This window comes from Myotis davidii, unplaced genomic scaffold, assembly GCF_000327345.1.
Source record: "Myotis davidii unplaced genomic scaffold, ASM32734v1 scaffold39, whole genome shotgun sequence".
Classification (NCBI taxonomy): Eukaryota; Metazoa; Chordata; class Mammalia; order Chiroptera; family Vespertilionidae; genus Myotis; species Myotis davidii.
In genome coordinates this window covers 48,871-71,488 of record NW_006290531.1, presented here as the reverse complement: position 1 = coordinate 71,488, position 22,618 = coordinate 48,871, and the positions used below count along the sequence as shown (strand labels likewise).

Below are 22,618 nucleotides of genomic sequence, written 5' to 3'. Positions count from 1 at the left end.
ATCTGCCCTGCTCTGTGCATATCAGGGGGTGGCACCCCAACTCCCCAATTGGCCCTGCTCTAAGCCCGACCAGGGGCTGCACCTAGGGATTGGGCCTGCCCTCTACCACCCGGGAGCAGGCTTAAGCCAGCAGGTCGTTATCTCCTGAGGGGTCCCAGACTGTGAGAGGGCACAGGCCGGGCTGAGGGACCCCCCCCCCCAGTGCACAAATTTTTGTGCACCGGGCCTCTAGTTACTTTTATAATCAGAATAATAAACACTAAAAATAAAGCCCATTTTTTTTAATATATCTTCCTGAAATTGAAATTCAAGTAGACAAATAGTAAAAATATTGAATATTTGAAAAGTATCATCAAGTTTCATTAAATAGATATACAAATAGATCATGAACTTTGGATAAAAAGCACTTTTCTCATATCTACAGAACATTTTCAAAATCATTAATATCTTGACCATTAATACAATCTTATTACATTTTAAAAAATAAAAATGCTTTCTCAATATAAGCCAGTAACACTAAAAATTAGCTACAAAAGATAACCATAAATATAACTGCTTATAAATAAGAATTTTTTCTAAATAACTCTTAATTTAAAGAGAAAATCAACATATGAATGTTTCTGTGATACAGTAGTCCTTCCTTATCTGCAGAGGATATGCTGCAAAACCCGCTGTGAATGCCAGAAGCCGCTGATAGTACAAACCTGTGTATACTACATTTTTTCCTATGCATACATACCTATGAAAAAATTGAATTTATAAATTAGGCACAAAAAGAGATTAACACTAATAACTAATAAGAAAATAGAACAACTATAACAATACTGTAGTGAAAATTGTGTGAATATGTTCTCAAAATCTCTTATTGTACTGTACTCACCCTTCTTCTCATGATGATGTGAGATGACAAAATGTCTACCTGATGAGACGAAATGAGGTTAATGAATAGGTGCAACACACACTCCCTTTTATGTATCCCCCTCAAAGAGTATATATGTGTCTTGCAGAAATTTACTTTGAGTAAATTTGACATTCAAATTATCATAATAAGAGGAAATAGTATCTATATTAGAAATAAAATCTTTAAACTATTTATTTCTCTGTTAGAGGATTGACATTTATTTGTACACTGGCCACAGCCTTGCAAATTTTCAGCTATAGCACTGTTGAAAGAAAAATAACTTGCATCAGGTTTATCTCAGAATTTATCAGTATCATGACTCTAAACTTGATCCAGTTTTCTTTACATGCATACTCAAAAGATCAACTTCATAGTTAATAAGGTAAAAATTATGATATTGCACTGAGCCACAGTTATGAGCATCACTTTAAAGAGGTACAAAAATGCTGAGTTGATTGGCAAAATACTAAAATACAAAATAGAATTAGATGTAATTTTATGATGATATTTGCCTTATACAATCTGGTTTTACCGAAATATATTTATTCACTTAAAAATTTTCCTTTTGCTTAATATTTTTCTTCTTTTTTGTAGGAATTTATTTTATCAGAAGATTATAACAAGATGACTCCTGTGAAAAACTATCAAGGTAGGAATGAGAGCAGTGCTTTCATTTACCTGGACTTTGAAATGTTTCTTGATGGCTTCCACTGCCACAAGAGAGGCCTTACTTTAATATAGTCAGGGGGAACAAAACTTTAGCAATTTGAAGTTAATGTTATCCCAGTTTTAGAAGTAAGATGCTGAGGCCTAAAGAGGTAAGGCGACTTGACTGTGGTCCTTTAGCTGGTAAAGTGCAGGGCCTGACCTGGTCATTGTGACTCCAGAACCCACAGCCTTTGTCCTTTGGTTTCCTCCTAACAGTGCAGCAGGCATGGGGAGCGGGGCCAGTGTTAGAGTGAGCTGCTTTACATGAGGCTCATTTCTTTTTTGGTTAAATGTTTTAAAGGCTCAGAGTGTTTGTACTATCTAAGGGAGCGGATTGTGGTTATATTGTATCTTCAACATTGATAGTGTACCACAGGCCATTTCTGTCCTATGGATCAGGAATAATTTTTGTTAAGGATTATCCAGACCAACAATGTCATGGGATCATCAGAACATTAGAGGTGGGCCTTTTTAAAAAAATATATTTTGTTGATTTTTTTACAGAGAGCAAGGGAGAGGGATAGAGAGTTAGAAATATCTATCAGCTGCCTCCTGCACACCCCCTACTGGGGATGTGCCTGCAACCAAGGTATATGCCCTTGAACGGAATCGAACCTGGGGCCCTTCAGTCCACAGGCCGATGCTCTATCCACTGAGCCAAACTGGATAGTGGAGGAGGTGGACCTTTTAACACTTAGAGGTCATTTCATCCAAATCTCTTGATCTCGTTCATCCTGCATGGTCATCTAGCATTTCCTCTAATACCTCCAGAGACATAGCAACCCATCCTGATTTGGGAAAATGCTATGAATTACATTCTTTAGTTTTATATTTTGAACCAAAATTTATTTCCCTATAGATTTATTTTTTAATCTTTTCACGTATCACTTATCAAATACTTGTTAATCACTTATCAAGTATTTATTGAGTATCAGTCATTGTTCCAATAACTGAGGATTATAATAGTGAACAAGACATATGTACTATCTGCCTATAATAGTTTATAATCATGTGGAGGATACAAACAGGTAAACAGACCATTGAAATGTTATATGATATAAGGGAACATTTGAGATCTTGCTCCCTGGCATATGTTGTCAGTTTGGCTCAAATAAACTCCTATAAAAATAATAATGTTAAGTATAAGTGCTAGAATATTCCCCTATAGGTCTTTGCTCAGCCTATTAGAACTTCAAAACTAAGCATACTCACTCTTAAAAGAGCAATGAAAATTCCAACCCCTGTTCATTCCTCTCTTTTTTTTCTTCTCTCTTCTAGCCTAAGCAATTTATATTTTTCTTTACATGACCTGAGTTTTTGTTCTTTAAAAAAAAAATTTTTTTTATTTTGGTCACAAATCTTGGGATATCATGTTGTACTATTTTAGTGGTTCTCAACCTTCCTAATGCCGCGACCCTTTAATACAGTTCCTCATGTTGTGGTAACCCCCAACCATAAAATTCTTTTCGTTGCTACTTCATAACTGTAATTTTGCTACTGTTATGAATCATAATGTAAATATCTGATATGCAGGATGTATTTTCATTGTTACAAATGGAACATAATTAAAGCATAGTGATTAATCACAAAAACAATATGTAATTATATAGGTTTTCTGATGGTCTTAGGCGACCCCTGTGAAAGGGTCATTCAACCCCCAAAGGGGTCGCAACCCACAGGGTGGCGACCCACAGGTTGAGAACCGCTGCCATAAGTGCTCTAAGATGGAGCTTAAATATCATAATTTCTTTTCATTTTCTTCCTGACCCTTCCTCAACTCACTTGACGGAGTTAGACCAACTCTTTTCCGTCTCTCCTACTAACTTAATGTGCATCCTTTACAGAACTTATCACCTGTATCTCAGTCACTGATTTGCATGCCTATCTCCTACCTGGACTGTGAGCCCTGCAAAGTCAGGGACCTATGCTGGAACTTTTTTGTACATTCAACACCGTGGTGGGCCCTCAGTATGTGCTTGTGGAATGAACAGATGCTGTCTCTTGCTTGATTTTCTGTTGCTCAGTTCAGCATCCATTGGATCTTTCAAGCCTGAGCTGCTATTGACAAAAAGGTAAACCTGAGCCAAGGCAGACAAAAGCTGACCTTCAAGGTCTTGCCCAAGCCTCAATGACCCATCAATGTGGCTTTCCTAATGAGTCACTGAGGCTTGGATGATACCTTGAAAGTATTGTCCAAGAGAGAGTCTCCACCAAGAGCTCACCACATCTTGGCTACCAACTATGAAGATGGTGTCTGCACACAAATTTGCCAAAGCGCAGACATTGATCCACCCCCAGAATGCAATTGCCTTTAAAAATATATTTTATTGATTTTTTTAAGAACGGGAGAGGGAGAGAGAAACAGAAACATCAATGATGAGAGAGGGTCATTGATTGGCTGCCTCCTGCTGGCCCCCTACTGGGGAATGAGCCCACAATCTGAGCATCTGCCTGACTGGGAATTGAACTATGACCTCCTGTTATTTCCATTTTGTCTAGAAGGGGTTATAAAAAAGATTGACAACTAGATCACTGAAGAGACCCTTTCACCACAAACACCTAGAGAAATGGTAAAATGACATGTTTTGTTGCGCTTTTTTTTCCTTTAGTTAATCCTCACCCAAGGATTTTTTTCCCATTGATTTTTAGACAGCGTAGAAGGGAGGGAGACACAGAGATAAACATAGATGTTAGAGAAACAAATCCATTGGTTGCCTCCCACACATGCCCCGGCAGGGCCTGGGGATCAAGCTTGCAACCAAGGTGCATGCCCTTGATCGGAATTGAACTTGGGACCCTTAAGTCAGAGGGCCAACACTCCAACCACTGAGGCAAACCGGCTAGGGCCTGTTGCTCTTTTTAGTGCACTGCTCATGAGATAAACAAAACGAAGATTTCCATGTTCTAGAAGCACAGAGAAAACACGAAGCTCAGAGTGATATACGTGTGACCTGACATTGCAGATGTCCTGGGGAGATGAAAAGAGCCCCAAACAGCTTGAAGCTTTTGTATGAATGTTCAGTGAGGGACAAGAGATGAGGCCTAGGGCCTGAGTGAGATAGAAAATTGTAACTGAGCCGAAACTGGTTTGGCTCGGTGGATAGAGCGTCGGCCTGCGGGCTGAAAGGTCCCAGGTTCGATTCCGGTCAAGGGCATGTACCTGGGTTGCGGGCACATCCCCAGTAGGAGATGTGCAGGAGGCAGCTGATAGATGTCTCTCTTTCATCGATGTTTCTAAATCTCTATCTCTCTCCCTTCCTCTCTGTAAAAAATCAATAAAATATATTTTAAAAAAAAGAAAATTGTAACTGAGATTTTCCCATAAAGCTGAAATCCATAAAAGGAAATAACCCATGAAATTAAAGGGAAATTTATTCCCCATCTCAAATCTGGATAGAGGGGGAAAGTTTCCCATGAAAAATCAAAATTTCAACTTATAAGGTAAAAAAACTTCTGATCTTAAAAGTTCTTATAAGAAAAAAAAGTGTAATTATGTGAAGTGATAGATGTTAACTAAATTTAGTGTGGTAATCATTTCACAATATATTCGTACAGTGGAACCTCGGTTCTTGAATTTAATTAATTCCAGAATGCTGTTCAAGAAGCGATTGGTTTGAAAACTGAATCATTTTCCCCCCATTAGAAAGAATGTAAATTGAATTAATTTGTTCCAGACCCCCACATCATTCCTTGTTTTAACCTTTTTTATATACAGTACATGTCCAATGTACTGTTTAAACTATAAACAAACACTTCTTTTGTTTAATTTAGGGAACCATCCCTTGTAGCCTTAAAGGAATCACTTTCAGCATTCATTCCAGGGGTATCTTTCAGGAGGTCACTATGCAGCATCTTTGTTTTTTCACATATCACTGCCTTTAAAATGCTGTCACCTAACTGCTTTTCATTTATCCAAATCAACAACAGTTTTTCTTTCTCTTCAATTGCCTGTGATCATTGTTTCTTTCACACTCTTAGCAACATTAGCACTCTTGATTGCCTCTTTATGTTTTAAAATTGTGCTAATTGTCCATTTCACCAGCAACAAAAGCAAAAAAAAAAAAACATACACACAAAAAAACCCACAAAAATATTCGCAGCACAGTTTTGAGATGTTAACAACAGGAGGTAAACTGACTCTGTAGATAAACTGACTTTGGAATTCTCTCCTTTGTGAACTTAGAAATACTTGTCATGTTGATGTGTCAGCATGAATGGAAGGGTTGTCAGGTCAATAGCTGAAGCATGGTTCAACAACCAGACATTTTTTCTGTGAACAACTTGGTCAAGAACTGAATTGTTCAAGATGGGATATGTTTGAGAACTGAAGTTTGACTGTATGTCAAATTATTATGTTATACACCATAAATTAAGACACTGGTTTTTTTTGTGTTTTTTTTTCTTGTTGTTGTTGTTGTTGTTGTTGTTGTTGTTGTTGTTGTTGTTGTTGTTGTTGTTTTTAAATATATTTTATTGATTTTTTACAGAGAGGAAGGGAGAGAGATAGAGAGTCAGAAACATCGATGAGAAACAGCGATCAGCCGCCTCCTGCACATCCCCTACCGAGGATGTGCCCGCAACCCAGGTACATGCCCTTGACCGGAATCGAACCTGGGCCCTTTCAGTCCGCAGGCCGACGCTCTATCCACTGAGCCAAACCGGTTTCGGCAATTAAGACACTGTTATATGTAACTTTATAAAATATTTTTGGATTTAGAGTACAAATTTAAAGCAATTGTGGTGCTGGGAGCTCTAAATTAAGAATTTAACATAAAAATTGTGCCAAGAATCCTATATAATAAAAGGGTAATATGCAAATTGACCAAACAGTGGAACAACCGGTCACTGGAACAACCAGTCGCGATGATGTGCACTGACCACCAGGGGGCAGACACTCAATGCAGGAGTTGCTCCCTGGTGGTCAGTGCACTCCCACAGGGGGAGCTCCTCTCAGCCACAAGCCGGGCTGATGGCTGGCGAGCGGGAGCCAATACCGCCTCCATGGCAGCACTAAGGATGTCCGACTATGGCTTAGGCCTGCTCCTCACATGGGAGCATCCTCTTAGGGTTACCGGACTGCGAAAGGGTGCAGGCTGGGCTGAGGGACCCTACCCACCCTCCCCCATTGCATGAAATTTTGTGTACTGGGCCTCTAATCTTAAATAATGATCAACAATCTGAAGGAGACCATTTCATCTTTTAAAAGGTTTTTAAAAATCAGAGAAGGTGGAGAAACCAGAAAGAAATTATAAGCCTATAAAAAAATAGGTAGAACTTTTAGATATAAAAAAATTAGTGGGTAGACTAGACACAGAGTAAATTCGTGAAATGGTAGATAGATTTGATATTAGTGGAACAACATCTTTACTGAAAAAACAAAATTCGCCAACATAGAATTCTAGACCCGGTATAAGTATCTTCGAAAATAGAAGTGAAATAAAAATTTTTCCAGACATACAAACTCTGAAAGAATTTGTCATTCATTGATCTACACTGAAAGAAATGTTAAAGGTAATCCTTCAGGAAAAAAGGAAGTGATGTTAAAGGAAAATAAGAATCTGCACAAAAGAATGAAGAAAGAGCACCAAACATGATAAGAATTTCATAAGAACTGCAGTCAGCCCTAGATATTCACAGGGATATTGATTTCAGGACTTACCTGATGAGTCCAAAATTTGCAGGTACTCAAGTCCCTTATATAAAATGGGATAGAACGATGAATAAGCTTGCAGATCAAAAATACTGTTTTGACTAGTGGCTGGTTGACTCCATAGATGTAAATAAAACCCATAGATATGGAGGGCTGACTGTATTTATTGAAAAAATTCCACATATATTTACCGTATTTGCCGGCGTATAAGACGATTTTTTGGCCCTGAAAAATATGCCTCCAAGTGGGGGTCGTCTTATACGCCAGGTACACTTCAGATAGGCCCATAGTGAGTTTTCCTGCATGTCATAAGCATTTGAATATAAATTAAAATGTTAAAATCAAATCTGATATTGTTTTACCTTTTATTTGGTGTGTGGAAGGTGTGCGGAAGAGGGGGTAGTCTTATACGGCGAGTATATAACAAACTCTGTATTTTGAGTGGAAATGTTAGGGGGTCGTCTTATACGCCCAGTCGTCTTATACGCCGGCAAATACGGTAAGTGGACGCATGCAGTTTAAACCCATTTGTTTAAGGGTCAACTGTATACGATCTTTATTATTTAAATTTCTTTAAAAGACAACTGGCTGTTTAACTAAAAATAATGACAAAGCATGATGTTCATAACACTATATATGTAAAATTTATATGTATGACAATAAAAGTATAAATGCCAAGAGGTAGAGAGAAATCAAAGTATTCTATTGTCAGGTTCTTATGCTATACATAAAGTGGTATAATATCACTTGAAGGAAGACTATAAGTTAAAGGTATATACTACTAGCTCTAACACAACCAATACAATAACAAATCAAAATGTTAGAACTTCTAAGCCAACCAAAGCGATAAAACAGAATCATATGATAGTTCTCAGTTACTCATGGAAAAAACAGTAAGAGGGAAAAGGGGAAAGAACAAATGGGAAAATAGAAACTAGTAGTAAGATGATAAATTTAAACCTAACAAGTTATCAGTAATCGGTCTAAAGCCTATTAAAAGGCAGAGGCCATCAAATATTGTGAAAAAGGGAGACCCAAATATAAACTACCTACAAGAAATCTGGATTGGAACAGCTCTGTTAATATTAATCAAAGTAGATTTCAGAGCAAAGAATATTACCAGAGATAAAGAAGATCATTTCACAATGATAAAGTGCTCAATCCCTCAGGAGAACATAGCAATCCTAAATGTTTATGCACCCAATAAACATAGCTTTGAATTTTAAAAGTAAAACCTGATATAGCCCTAGCCAGCTTGGCTCAGTGGATAGAGCATCCACTGCGGACTGAAGGGTCCCAGATTCAATTCCAGGCAGAAGCACATGCCCAGGTAGTGGGCTCAATCCCCAGTAGGGGGTGTGCAGGAGGCAGCTGATCAATAGTTCTCTCTCATCATTGATGCTTCTATCTCTCTCACCCTCTCCCTTCCTTTCTGAAATCAATAACAATAATAGATAGATAGATAATAAAAATATTTTAAAAAACTGATGTAACTTTAGGAGGAAAAATAGGCACATTTTTCAAACTTTAATACTTCTCTCTCAATAATTGATGGAACATATCAATAATTGATAGAATAAACATGCAGGAAGTCAATAAGTTATAGAAGACTTGAATAACACATTAATGTTTTCACTGACATCTGTGGAACATCCCATTTAACTGAAACAAGATATACATTCTTTTCAAATGTGCATAGAACATTTCAAGATAGGCCATATTCTGGGTCATAAGACAAGTCTCAATAAATTTGGAAGACTTCAAGCCTTGCAGGGTAATGTTCTTTGATCAAAATGGAATTAAAGTAGAATCAATAATAGATCTCTGGAAAATCCCCAAGTACCAAGGAAGCTAATAACCCACATCTAAATAATCCATGGGCTACAGAAAAAAATCATAAGAGAAATCAGAAAGTATTTTGTACTGAGTGAATATGAAAACACAATGTATCAGAAATAATGGGATGCTGCTAAAGGGGAAATTTATAGCACTAAACACCCATGTTAGAAGAGAAGAGGGTCTCAAAGCAGTGACCTCAGCTTCTATATCAAGAAACCAGAAAGAGCCCTAACCGGTTTGGCTCAGTGGATAGAGCATCGGCCTGCAGACTCAAAGGTCCCAGGTTCAATTCCAGTCAAGGGCGTGTACCTCGGTTGCGGGCATATCCCCAGTAGGGGGTGTGCTGGAGGCAGCTGATTGATGTTTCTCTCTCATCAATGTTTCTAACTCTCTATCCCTCTCCCTTCCTCCTGTAAAAATCAATAAAATATCTTTTAAAAAGAAAGAAAGAAAGAAAGAAACCAGAAAGAGAAAAAAAAAAAGGAAACCGAAGCTGAAGCAGAAGAGAGATCATATCAGAAGTTCATGAAATAGACGGCAGAAAATAGAGAAAAGTCAGTGACACCAAAAGCTGTGGGGTTTTTTGTTTGTCTGATTTTTGTTTTCTCAAATCAATACATGGCTTTTATTGCATCTTTAAAATATCACAATAGCCCTGGCCACTGTGGTTCAGTGGTTAGAGTGTCAGCCCAGGCTCCCAAGGGTTGCTAATTTGATTCCTGGTCAAGGATGCGTCCCTGGGTTGCAGTTTTAATACCCAGCCCCTGTTGGGTGTGTGCAGGAGGCAGCCAATTGATGTGTCTCTCTCACATCGATGTCTCCTCCCCTCCTCTCTCTCTCTCTCTCTCTCCCCCTCCCTTCCACTCTCTCTAAAAATCAATTGATAAATATCACAAATAAGTCTGCGGAATCATTCGGCATCTTGCTGGTGCTGTAGCTGGACAACTTAGATCTTATTCATCAGCCTACTGAACTGTTCCTTTTTCAGAAATGTACATATCATCCAAAAGTTTTCTGATATCCTTGTTTTAACTGTTGTAGCTTGCTCAATCAAAACAGCTGAATTTCATACAAGTTCAGTATCGTTTCCTTCAAGTATTAACTCATCATTCTGGGCTTGAGAGATTGACCAAGCAATGCCTGACCTCATCTGAACCCTGTGGTTATATTTTTCACCTAAGAAATTTCTTATTTCAACAAGAAAACCATTCTCCTGAATAACAATGTTGATGGGGAAGTGAGTATACACAGACCTCATCTTGTAACGGAAGACCATGATCATGTTCTGTCCCTGACCGCAAATAGTGCAAATGGTGGCCAGGTCCTTTCTGTTTGCCCACCATTTGTCAGTCCAGAGCCTCTTCTTTTTCCTTCCAAGGAGACTGAGTTCTGCATTGATGTGATTGAAGTCCCTCCACAGGGTGTCTCTGGGGCCCTTCACAATAACTGTATATCCCTTCAGAGTGATGGTGACATTTTCTGAAATGTGGACAGTTGGATTGCTGAGAATGGTTTTCATCCTTGCAGTAAATGAGGCAAAGCTAAGCTGTGTTTTGTTGTTGTTTTGAGAAGATCAATAAAAGTGATAAATCTCTAGTCCAGTGGTTGGCAAACTGCGGCTCAGCAAACTGTGGCTCGTGAGCCAAATGCAGCTCTTTGGCCCCTTGAGTGTGGCTCTTCCACAAAATTCCAGCTCTTCCACAAAATACTGACTTCTGCGCATGGGCCATGAAGTTTCAATCGCACTGTACGTGCGTGCCCACAGGTGGTATTTTGTGGAAGAGCCACACTCAAGGGGCCAAAGAGCCACATGTGGCTTGCGAGCCATGGTTTGCTGATCATGGTGACTTACCAGAGAGATAGAGACAATGCAAGTTACCAATATTAGGAATGAGAGAAGTGATTTTATTATAGATTCTAGAGGTATTTAAAGGAAAATAAGGAATATTATTAACAACTTTATGCTAATAAATTTTACAACTTACATGAAATGAACAAATCTTTTAAAGTACAAACTGCTATAGTCACTCAAGAAGAAAAAGATAATCCTAATAGTGCTATAGCTAGTAAAGAAATTGACTCTATGATTAAAATCGTCCCACAAGGTAAACAAACTCCTGGCCCAGATGTCTTTACTGGTAAATTTTGCCAAACAAGGAAGAAACAATACAAACTCTGAGAAATTGAAGAAATAAAAGACTTTTTAACTCATTTTATGAATTCAGCATTATCTGATACTAAAACTAAACAGAGACAGTTTAAGAAATCTGCAGACCAACATCCTCCATGAAAATAGATGGAAGAAATCTAACCAAAATGTTAGCAAATCAAATTCATCTATATATAAAAAGGATAGTACATCACAACCAAGTGAGGTTTTCCCAGGTTTACACCCAAAGAAATGAAAACAAGGACTCAAACAGATATTTGTATAACCATGTGCATAGCAGCATTATTCATAATATCCAAACAGTGGAAGAAAATGTGCTGCATACATATAAAGGAATTTTGACATGCACTACAACATGGATGAATCTTGAAGACATATGCTAAGTGAAATAAGCCAGTCACAAAAAGACAAATATTGTGTGATATCACTTATATGAGGTAGTAGTCAAACTTTAAAGGCAGGAAGTAGAATGGTGGTTGCCAGGGGCTGGGGGAGGTAAATGGGGAATTAGTGCTTAATGGGTACAGAGTTTCTGTTTGGGAATATGAGAAAGTTCTGGAGAGTGGATGGTGGTAATGTTTATACAATAATGTAAATGTATTTAATGCCACAGCATTGTACACTTAAACATGGTTAAAATGGCAAATTTTATGTTTTGTTTTACCATAATAAAAAAGAGATTGCATATATAAAAGTTTTAGTACAATACCTGAAACATAGTTCATCGGTGCATAAATATTAATTCCTCTCAAATAAGGTGAAGGGGGAACTAGTGTTGACAAAGATGTGGAAAAATTGGGACCCTTATACACTGCTGGTGGGAATGTAAAATGGTGTAGCCACTTTGGTAAATAGTTTGTCAGTTTCTGAAAGAATTAAAAATAGAGTTACCTTGTAACATAGTATTTATACTCCTAGTTATACAGGGGTTGGCAAAAGTAGGTTTATAGTTGTTCGTAATAAATAATACAGTGATTGATAAATAATAATACAAGAATAAACTCTGTTTTGTGTACTTACAACTGTAAACTACTTTTGCCCACTCCTGTGTACTCAAGAGAATTGAAAGCATGTATTCACACCAAAACCTGTACACAAATATTCATAGCAACATTATTTATAATAGCCAAAAAGTAAAAACAGCCTAAATTTTCATCAGTGGATGAATGGATAAATAAAATGTGGTATATTGATACAACGAATTATTATTTGGCCATAAAAATAGGAATGAAGTACTGATACATGCTATAACATGGATGACCTTGAAACCATGCTAATAGAAAGAAACTAAACACAAAAGACCACACATTGTATGATTGCATCTATATGAAATAATAAAAAATAGGAAATTAATGGTTTTCCAGATATGGGAGAAGGGGAATTTGAGGATATGGGTTTATTTTAGGGCTGAGGGTGATGTTCTGGAAAATTTTTCATGATGACTATACAACATTGTTAATATACTACAGACCACTGAATGGTTTAAATGGCGAATTCTATATTATGTGAAATTTATCTCAATAAACATTTTTTAAATCGATCAGTGATACCAAAACCAAAGACATTGCAAGAAAGGAAGACTACAGTCCCAGTATCTCACAAGAACTTAGATGTAAAATCCTCAAAAAAACATTAATAAATTCAATAATATATAAAGAGAATTATATACCATGACCAAGTAGGATTTATTCCAGATATTCAAGGCTGATTCAGCATTTGAAAATTAGTGTAATCCATTCCATCAAAAGGCTAAAGAAGAAAAAATCGTATGGTCATATCAACTGATGCAGAAAAAGCATTTGATAAAATCTGACATCCATTCATGATTAAAAAAAAAAAACTTTCAGCAAATTATGAATAGAGGGAAACTTCCTCAACTTGATAAGGAGACATGGACAAAAAAAACCACAAACCTATAGTTAACATCATACTTGTGAGAAAATAGATGCTTTCCCTTCAAATCAGGATCAAGGCAAAGATGTCCTTTCTCACCACTGCCATTCAAGAAGTATAGGCTTCAAGCCCAGGTTTCTGAAGCTTAATGATATGTATGGACCTTTAAAGGATTTCTTTTTGAATAAAAGAATTCTGTCACCCTAAAAAGAGTATGTGTGGGGGTTTGTTTTTTGTTTCTTTTTCAGAGTCGTAGCCTGACACAGAGAAAGAAAGCCAGCCTGGCCGAGAGACTAGGGTTTTAATTCCAGCTTTGTCACTCATTGGTTGTCTACCTTTGAACAAGTCACTGAACTCTTTCTCCTCTGGCACATGATGGCAGCTCAGAGGGCTAACATCTCCCCTTTCCCCCCACCCCCCTTATCTTGTGGGCCACTGTCATCCCCTTGGACTTAGAAAGTAATAAATAGGAGGTCAGAGGTCCCTTCATGAGAAAAAGGGGCAAAGTGCTGGGAGCCATGTTCTGCCTAAAATAGACGCGGGTACAATTGGACCCATTAGAGCAGTGGTTGCCAACCAGTTGGTCCGTGAGGTCCGAAAGGTTGGCGTCCGCTGCATTAGAGAGTTTTCTTTTATCCCATTATTGGTGGAACTTAGACATCTGATGACACAGACATGACAAATCTTCAGAGTTTCTCCAGGAAGTCACTCTTTTAGTTAAAGATGTTTTATCTTGATTGTGGCAGATACTCTGAAAGGCAGACATTTACTGTAGAGAAGTTGTAATATTGCTTCTATACCTTTTTTGTATCCCTTTGATTCTCATGATTCAAATACCAAATTTTAAAACATCAGGCATTTGGTGAAATGACTGTCCTGTGGGTATTCACTCTGGTTCTGAGTGTATTGTTTGGGAGTCAATCTGAAAGGGCCATCTTGCCAAGGCCAAGTAATGTCTGTAAAATGAGGCAGCCCCCCACTCTTGCAGGGTCACTATAACTGAGATAATGGCTTTAAGTACCTGGTACTTGTTAGACACACAGAAACTGGCAGCTGACCAGAGTGGGAATCTGCTGTCTTCTCCATCACTGCATCACGCCTGTGATCAGTCTGCTCCGCTCACCAGACGACCCAGCAGGCCCAGGTTCCAGGATGTTAATCTCTGTTTATTCCAGGTAGCTCTGTTCAGTGGCCACAGCTCCCTCTTCCTTACCCCCTGGAATTGTATATTCAGAAGAAAGCAAATATTTTACTGATTTTATTTGGTAATTGTGAAGCCACTAGGCCTTGACCAAAATACTGAACTGTATTGTACCGCAGTTCCTCAGGGAGATGGAGTAAATGACATGAGTGGTTTCTTCTAACTCTGAAGTTGTGCGGTGCAATAATTCTATGATGTTGTTGCTCTTGTGTATGAGCAACCCTAGGAAATATGTTCTCATCACATGTATGTACTTTGACATAAGGGATATTTCATTCACTTTTATTTAGCACTTGGACCTAATTCTGCCCTCCATTCCAAGTGTTTGATTTCTTACAGACAGTTGATCTAGAACTTTGTTGTAGATTTATAACCCAGACTTCATCTATAAGAACTCGGATGTGCCCCTTCATAGTGGCATGCCCTCACTGCAGCTGAGAACCCCTCTCCTGCCTGTGTTAGCTTGTTCTGGGAGGGGAGAAGAGAACGGTACATCTCTGTGGGCCATGCTTTACCAGCCTCCTTTAGGGTACTTTATGGGTTGTTTTCTTGCCTCTTGGTTTTCAGCACATCAGAGCAGAGTGACGATGATCCTGTTTGTCCTGGAGCTGGAGTGGGTGCTGAGCACGGGACAAGACAAGCAGTTTGCCTGGCACTGCTCTGAGAGTGGGCAACGCCTGGGAGGTTATCGCACCAGTGCTGTGGCCTCGGGCCTGCAGTATCCTTTGCTGGAGAAAATTCCTTGGTGGGAACTTAGTTGCTGACTTATTTCTTTCAAGAAAATTTGGGGGATGTGCAACTTGGAAGTTTTTTTATTTGCTAACTTACCCTGCTGATTAAGATACTCATAGACTTTTCTAATGAACAATTCCTCATGTAGGAGGGGTAAACTGAGCTTATTTCACCTAAAATACGTAGGTTGTGGTCTACTATGATCCAAAGCCTGACATCTAGCTAGAACACAGTCCAGATTGTGAGTCTCAGCTGTCACAAGCAATTGCAAAACATGAGGATAAAACCATCACTGAAAAACAGTCTTTTATTTTTGTACAGAACTAATTTACACATAGATACTAAGGTTGTGAACATGCCCATTGGTGCCTGGCAGAAGAACCACAGTATCCCTATTCATTTAAAAAATATTAGAGAGGTTACTGTTCCAGGACTTGAGTAGGTCAGCTGGTATCTACAGGCTTTGTTCCAGGTCCAAGACTTTTCCAGGATATGTAGAATGGTATTATTTCTATCTCCAAGTCTCCAGGAGCCATGTGCTCAGTATGAACACCTGCTAATGCTGAGTAATCCTCACATCTGGCCTCCAGCAAGCACAGGCTTAATAAGTTTGGATAATGCTACTGTTGCAAAGACCCTGCCTTTGATTTAAAAGATGCAGAACTCCCTTCACCTTCTGGCAAATAAGAAAATAGGTGGGAACAGATAACTTGTCAGTGAAAGTAGGAAGAAATAGTAAGATTTGCTTTCAGATTTTCCACCTTATTTGTAAACTTGCTTATTCAGCAATTCTCAACAGTCTGAAGAAATACTTTACTGTTTCTTTGCAGTAGCTGTATTTTTGTGTGTATGGGGTAATGTCACTTTTTTTTCCTCACTGGAAGGACAAGATGAAGAAATTAAGAATGGCTTTTGTAGAAGGTTGTAAAATGGCAAATTACCAAGACGACCAGAAGCAAGGACAGTAAGAAATGAAGAACAGAATCAACTTTTCTTTGAGAGGGTGGTACCACCTGTTAATAAAAGAAATTCCAAAGTTTACTTTTTAAAGTAAATGAATTTGCATGAATTCTCTTGCCAGTACATTAATGATTTCTTATAACGTTGGAGCTGAAAGGGCCTGAGACCTTCCAGTCCAATGCCTTGTTTCCCAGATGAGTCGGCTGGAGCCCAGGAATCGTCATGGGCCCTGTGTGTGGCCACCCAGCTGGGATGTAGGAAAACCACCGCTAGAACCTAGATTCTGCTTGGACTGCTGTTTTCCCTATCATACTGCATTACTCTTTTGAGAACAGAACTAATGGCACCAATGTAATTTGTTCTTAATATGCTGGCTTCTCTATTACTAGCCACACCTAGTGATTTATCTTCTATATCACTAACCAAATCAAGAAGTAGAGAAATATAAAGATCTTGCCCTTAAGAAGTTTTTTTATTGATTTTAGAGAGAAAGGGAGGGGAAAGGAAAGAGAAACATCGATGTGAGAGAGAAACATCTATCCACCGCCTCCTTTACACCCCCTATTGGGGATTGAGCTGCAACCTGACTGGGAATCAGTGCATGGGATGATGCTCAACCAAGCCACTCCAGCCAGGGCGAGTTTACTTTTTAAACTATTTGAAAATGAAACACAAAAACACAGAGTTAAACTTGACTTGACTTTGGTAGTTTTTGTCCCTTATTTTTTGACTGTTTCCTTTGGCCACAATCATGTGGTTTTATCAAGCAAAGTGTGTGTGTGTGTGTGTGTGTGTGTGTGTGTGAAAGCCTGTGGCTTCATTTCCCAGTATCCACGACTATCCAGTCTAATCTTGCTATTAAGGTGGAGGGGAATTGCAGTACTACAGACAGGCCCTTGGAGAAGATTCCATTACCTCCACTAGCTCTGCCTCTCTAGCTCCAATTTTGGAGCCACAGTGCCAGCCAGCTCTTACTCCTAGGAACATATACATTCCTGATAATTTTCCAGTGCTGCACATTGATGGCATACAGTGCTGCCCTTGCCAGAGTCTCTCTTCTTTTAGGCCTCTTAGTGGAGAGTAAATATGCAATGAAGTAAGGGAAGACAGAGACTGACCAGTTTACAAATTGAATTCTTTCTGAATAACCTCAAAATCTTTGATTGTGTTGGCTAAAGATCTGAATCTTCAGATATTGAACAGTCTAAATACTAATAATAATGCAGAGAAGGATAGAAAAAGAATAATTACATTTGTAGTCTCTGAGGGCTTATATAGTGTTTCTATTTTTTTTTTTTAAATATTTTATTGATTTTTTACAGAGAGGAAGGGAGAGAGATAGAGAGTTAGAAACATCGATGGGAGAGAAACATCGATCAGCCGCCTCCTGCACATCTCCTACTGGGGATGTGCCCGCAACCCAGGCACATGCCCCTGACCGGAATCGAACCTGGGACCTTTCATGCCGCAGGCCGACGCTCTATCCACTGAGCCAAACCGGTTTCGGCTATAGTGTTTCTATTTAATGTTACTTTGTTCACCATGAATACAGTAAGGTAAAGTAAAAACAAAAAAGAACTAATTCCCAATTTTCATAGTGTTGAAACTAAAGGCTCAGAGAGGCTCAGGTAGCTTACGTGACTCTCCGAGGTCACATAACTGTTGTTACCTGAGAACCAGGAATAGAATTTGAGTTTGATAATCTTTTAGCTACTTCTCTGCATAACCGGATACTGTAGAATGGAGCTGTTTCTCAGAAGTCCCATGGCAGCTGAAGTTAGGAAGTAGAGCTGTTTCCCTCCCCACTTCCTAGTCCATAAATTTGTCAATACTCTATCCAGCCTCACCTTTCAGTCCTGTCATTTGGCCTTTTTTTAAAATCATATTTTCCACAAAATAATTCAGATACTCTTCATTTTAACATTCTGTTCATGTCGGAGATATTTTCAAGATGTCACCCTATGTAGTGAAATGTCTTTCCACCAAGTAGTCTCTTAGATCTGTTCCTATTCTGGGAACGAGTACTGAAAAGCTACCATGGTTATCTTGGTTTTCATATTTCCTCATGTCATATTTAATGCCAATCACTCTGGCTTTGAGGTTGTACTATAATTTTATTTCAGCCCTCTTCCAAATAGCTTTTGTTGAGTGGGACTCTTATAAACTCTTAGGTTTTGTTTGTCTTTTAAACAATATATTCATTATATTTCAATAAATTGGTTTTTTTTAATGCTCTTATTGTCCCACCTTTGGCCAGTAAAAGCCCCATCATATTGGTTCCTGTGTCTTTTTTTTTCTTGATAAATAAAACCAAACGTTTATTTACACCAAAGAATTCCAACATTGGGTCTTTTACAGATGAAGGACAAAGTATTATATATACACATACAACAAGGGGTGGCATGGCTGTAACGAGTATAGTTTTCCCACATTTACAGGTCTACCATTTCAGTTTTAGTGGAGACAGTGGTTCTGCTCCTACCTCTCAGGTACATTTACAAGACTGAGGGGCAGGTCTTCTCACTGGATGGCATGTGAGGAAAGGGGAATGTAGGAGGAAAATAAGGTAGAAAGCTTAAAACCGAAGTAGTGTGGCCACACCTTTCACCAGCTCTTAAAGCATTGTTATCATGAAACCTACATAGACATTTTTCTTTTGTAAAAAGCAATTAAGTTTACCCAGCAGCTAAGTGAATTCAAAATGGCCAAGTCAAAGAAAATTAAAAAAGATTTTGCCTTCCCCCTCTTCCCAGCTATAGAGCATATTGGGAGATGAAAGGAGAGAGGACCAAGGTAAAGAGCCTGGGAGGGAAGGTTATTGAAGTTTTCAACTAAAGTGAAACTAAACTTATAAGTGATTTGGATTTAGAGCTAGGCCAATAAGACATGATTCATCCCTGTGTTTTTTTTATATCCCCATAGCTTCTGATCGTTTCCTTGCTTTTTGGCACAACTGTCTTAAGTTAATCTTATACCTTCCCATTCCACTCCTGCAATCAGCCACTTCTTTTAGTGAGGAATAGTATTTAGAGATAGCTAGAAAATATATGTATGTGTATTTTTTAAAAAATAATAAATTATCAACGCATATAATATTTCAAAATAATAATAGTAATATTGTAATAACAAGACTACTGGATAAGTTTTTAGATTTCTTTGCATTTCTCATTGTCCTTAAATATGTTCTACAAAAAATGCACAGTCAAAATGCTGTGCTTTGAAGTCACTTGAAATAATTGTGTTAACTACATGGTTATATCACCAATTTGATAATTAGGTTCATTCATTTTACAATATTGTCAATTTGGGGGATTTTTTAATTTTATAAGTATTTTTAATGTGTAAAAGAATTACAAGATTATAAAATGGAAACTCTATAACAAGAGAGAAGTCTCATTCTCATTTCTGCCCCCTCAACTTGCTTCTCCCTTCTCCATAGGCAGCCATTTTTGTTAGATCTTGATTTATCCTTCCAGGGTTTTCTTTTCTAAATATGAGCACACACACACTTATATTTATATTTTCTCCCTTTTTTACGCAAAGGTAGTAAAGCATATAACCCCCCCACACACACTTAATAATATATCCTGAAAGTTACTCCATGTCAGTTTGCTTATGGAGGTCTTTTTTTCCTCCCTCTGCATGGATATGTCATAGTTAAATTAATAAGACCCAGTTTCATGGGCTTTTGCGTTGTTTTCAAACTTCAGTTGTTACCATAATGCAGGGTGAATAGCCTCCGTCATGTGTCTTGTATTTTTGCCAGTGTATTCCCGGACAGCTCTCTAGAGGTAGGATTATTGCTAGGCATTATCAACCAGGAAATCTCACTAGAGACTCAGCACCTTCGACTTTTACTGGTCACATAGGCAGCCTCTGCGTGGCATGTACCAAACTTTCAGACTCCCACAAGGAAAGTGGGTGTTTGTCATAAACCATATTGTTTGTGCAGTTAAGGCACAGTTAGCCACTCTTGTCTGTTAGTGGCGGAAATCCTCCTAAAATCCAAGTTCACAGATGCCATGTCAGCCTTTTAGACAACCTTTCAAAGGATAGTAGTCAGACCTGCTAGGTTAATGTGTTTTTGCATAGCAACATTTTCATTTCTTGAACTATTCATATATTTTCCCCACTTTTCTACTAGGCTTATGGTTTTTTTCTTGATTACTCTTTTTATATATTAGAGATTTGGGCCTTTTGTGACTTAATTTGCAAATATGTTTTTTTTCCATTGGTCTTTTAGCCTTACTTATTGTATTTGTTGTTTGTGTTTTTGATAGTAATAGCTTTTTCCACTAGGGTTATAAAGGAACTCTTCCATCTAGACCTTTCATATTTTTAAAAATTTTTACATTGAGATCTCTAATTCATATGGAATTTGTCCTGGTATGTAATGTGAAATACAAATCCTATTTAATTTTTCCAAATGACTATTCAGTTTGTGTCAGTATCCTTTAAAAAAAAAAATCCATCTTTATTAGTTGAAGAGCCACCTTTAGTAGACACGTAACAAATTTCTCTATGCTTTTAGGTCTGTTTCTAGACTTTCTGTTCTGTTCCAGTGGTCCATTTGTCAATTATGCATCTGTGCCACACTTTTAATTAAAGAAATTTTATAACACGTTTTAATATCTGATAGGGCTAGCCTTCCCCATCACATGCCATATTACTGTTATTTTCAGAATATTCCTGGCTTTTCTTGCTTATTTGTTTTTCTTGAGAATCAACATATCTAACTCTAGGAAGAAAACATGTTAATATTTTTATAAGAATTATATTAAATTTATAAATTCATGTGAGAATTGACATCTTTATCATGTTGAGTCTCACTGTCCACTAATACTGTCTTTTCATTTGTTATGTCCACTTTTGTATCTTTCTTACATTTATTGTTTTTATAAATCCCTCCACTCATTTGAGAAAAATCCTTAATGCTTATATGATAGATTCGATGTTGAAACCCGGCATGTGTTTATTGGCGATCATTCGGGCCAAGTAACCATCCTCAAGCTGGAGCAAGAAAACTGCACCCTGGTCACAACATTCAGAGGACATACAGGTGGGACTGAAAGCAAAATCCATGTGCCACTTGCTCTCTTAGGGAGCTTACATGTGCTGCATGTCCTGGTTTCAGATAAGATGTGAATGTGACAGGGTATACTTTGGGCTTATACAAAGATACCCATGATACACTTAACTGATTTCAGAATGGTTCATTAGAATATAATGTCAAAAATTTTCACCATCAATACAAACAAAAGAAGACTCAATCTATTTTGAAAATGTTAGTGATTTGGTTCTTTGTCATATTGCCCCAGAGAGAGCCCGTGTTGGCACATGTTAATGAGACATTGTTTGAGCCTATGTGGCAACTGCAGAAATCCCCGAGAGCTAAGGACAGTTGCTGCTTCAGTCTGTCCTTGCCATCATTGGATCTAGGAGATGGCGGGCAAGACTGACTCCCACTTCCAAGACAAGTGAAATGAAAAATATGTTCATCATAGGTAACCAGGTTGTATGAAAAGGTAAAAGTTCTTTAACTTCCCTTCCTTTTGAGCTCTTTCCCATTTAAAACCCAAGACTCCCTTTATGTTACTAGCCTGCTCAGAGTCATTTAAACAAGTTAATGTAAAATATACACACAGCCTTTGAAAGTCTTGAATAGGTGATGATGATTAATTTTTTACTAGTATTTTTAATGTGTGATGTTAACCTTGGAAAATAAGTCACTGCCTGTTTTCATGGTTTTTGATGGGCTTTATCTTCTGCAGATTACACCCGTGGTTGAGTACACAACAAGGTTAATATTGAATTTAGGCATCATATAAGAACAAAAGTAGGTGAATGAGGGTGTAAAAAGGGATAGTACGTAGGTCATAAGGGATTTCCTAAAGGGAAGAAAAGGAATGGGAGAAAATTGAACCCAGAGAAAAAGATTCTTAAAAGATCATCTGAATTATCCTTACGTTTGGGAGGAAAGATACACAGAAACATATCCCCTGTGGCTAGGACTCAATTCTCTCTGATTGGATTACTCTTTTTAGCCACTTATACCCTGGCCAATCCTGGCCTGGTAGGGATCCAGAACTCTCCCACCTCATGAATCTTAAACTTCTATGTTTCACTGCTAACTTCAGTCTCCTAATCTGTTGCTTCCCTAAACCCTTATTCCAACTCCACTTGCTCTTCCCCTTGTTGAGAAGTCTGCTCCTTGATCTCTCATTACCCTATGTTTCCAGCCCATCTTTTCTTCCTTCCCAATGTAGCCCTTTTAACCATGTGCTTCCCAACATGCTCAGCTCAGGGCCCCTTTGTTCTTCCTCTGTAAATTTTGTCCATGATTCACTCACTATCCACACTCTCTCCTTGTGCTGTCAGCCACTAACTGGGTCAGGACCCAGCTGCAAGTTATGCTGGGAGTCTTAGCCCATCATCCCAGTGCAGAGTCAGGAACTGCCTCTTAACCTCTGCACATGATTACTGGTCCTCAGCACACTCCTACCATTCCCCTTAACAGCTTCCTCAGACCTTCCCCACTCTCCCTCAGCCCCCACTCCCTCCCAT

The 22,618-nt window shown here is 38.3% G+C and overlaps 1 protein-coding gene and 1 pseudogene across 1 annotated transcript in view; one reads left to right on the top strand and one right to left on the bottom strand.

Annotated features, from left to right (window-relative positions):
- WDFY2 (WD repeat and FYVE domain containing 2) overlaps window positions 1-22,618 on the top strand; it is a 200,560-nt gene that overhangs the window by 143,130 nt on the left and 34,812 nt on the right. The window contains exons 4-6 of the mRNA XM_006763568.2: window positions 1,496-1,550; window positions 14,930-15,080; window positions 21,001-21,113. Coding sequence (XP_006763631.1) covers window positions 1,496-1,550; window positions 14,930-15,080; window positions 21,001-21,113 — 319 coding nt within the window. The remainder of the gene's footprint in view (window positions 1-1,495; window positions 1,551-14,929; window positions 15,081-21,000; window positions 21,114-22,618) is intronic.
- LOC107183050 lies at window positions 10,052-10,617 on the bottom strand (annotated as a pseudogene).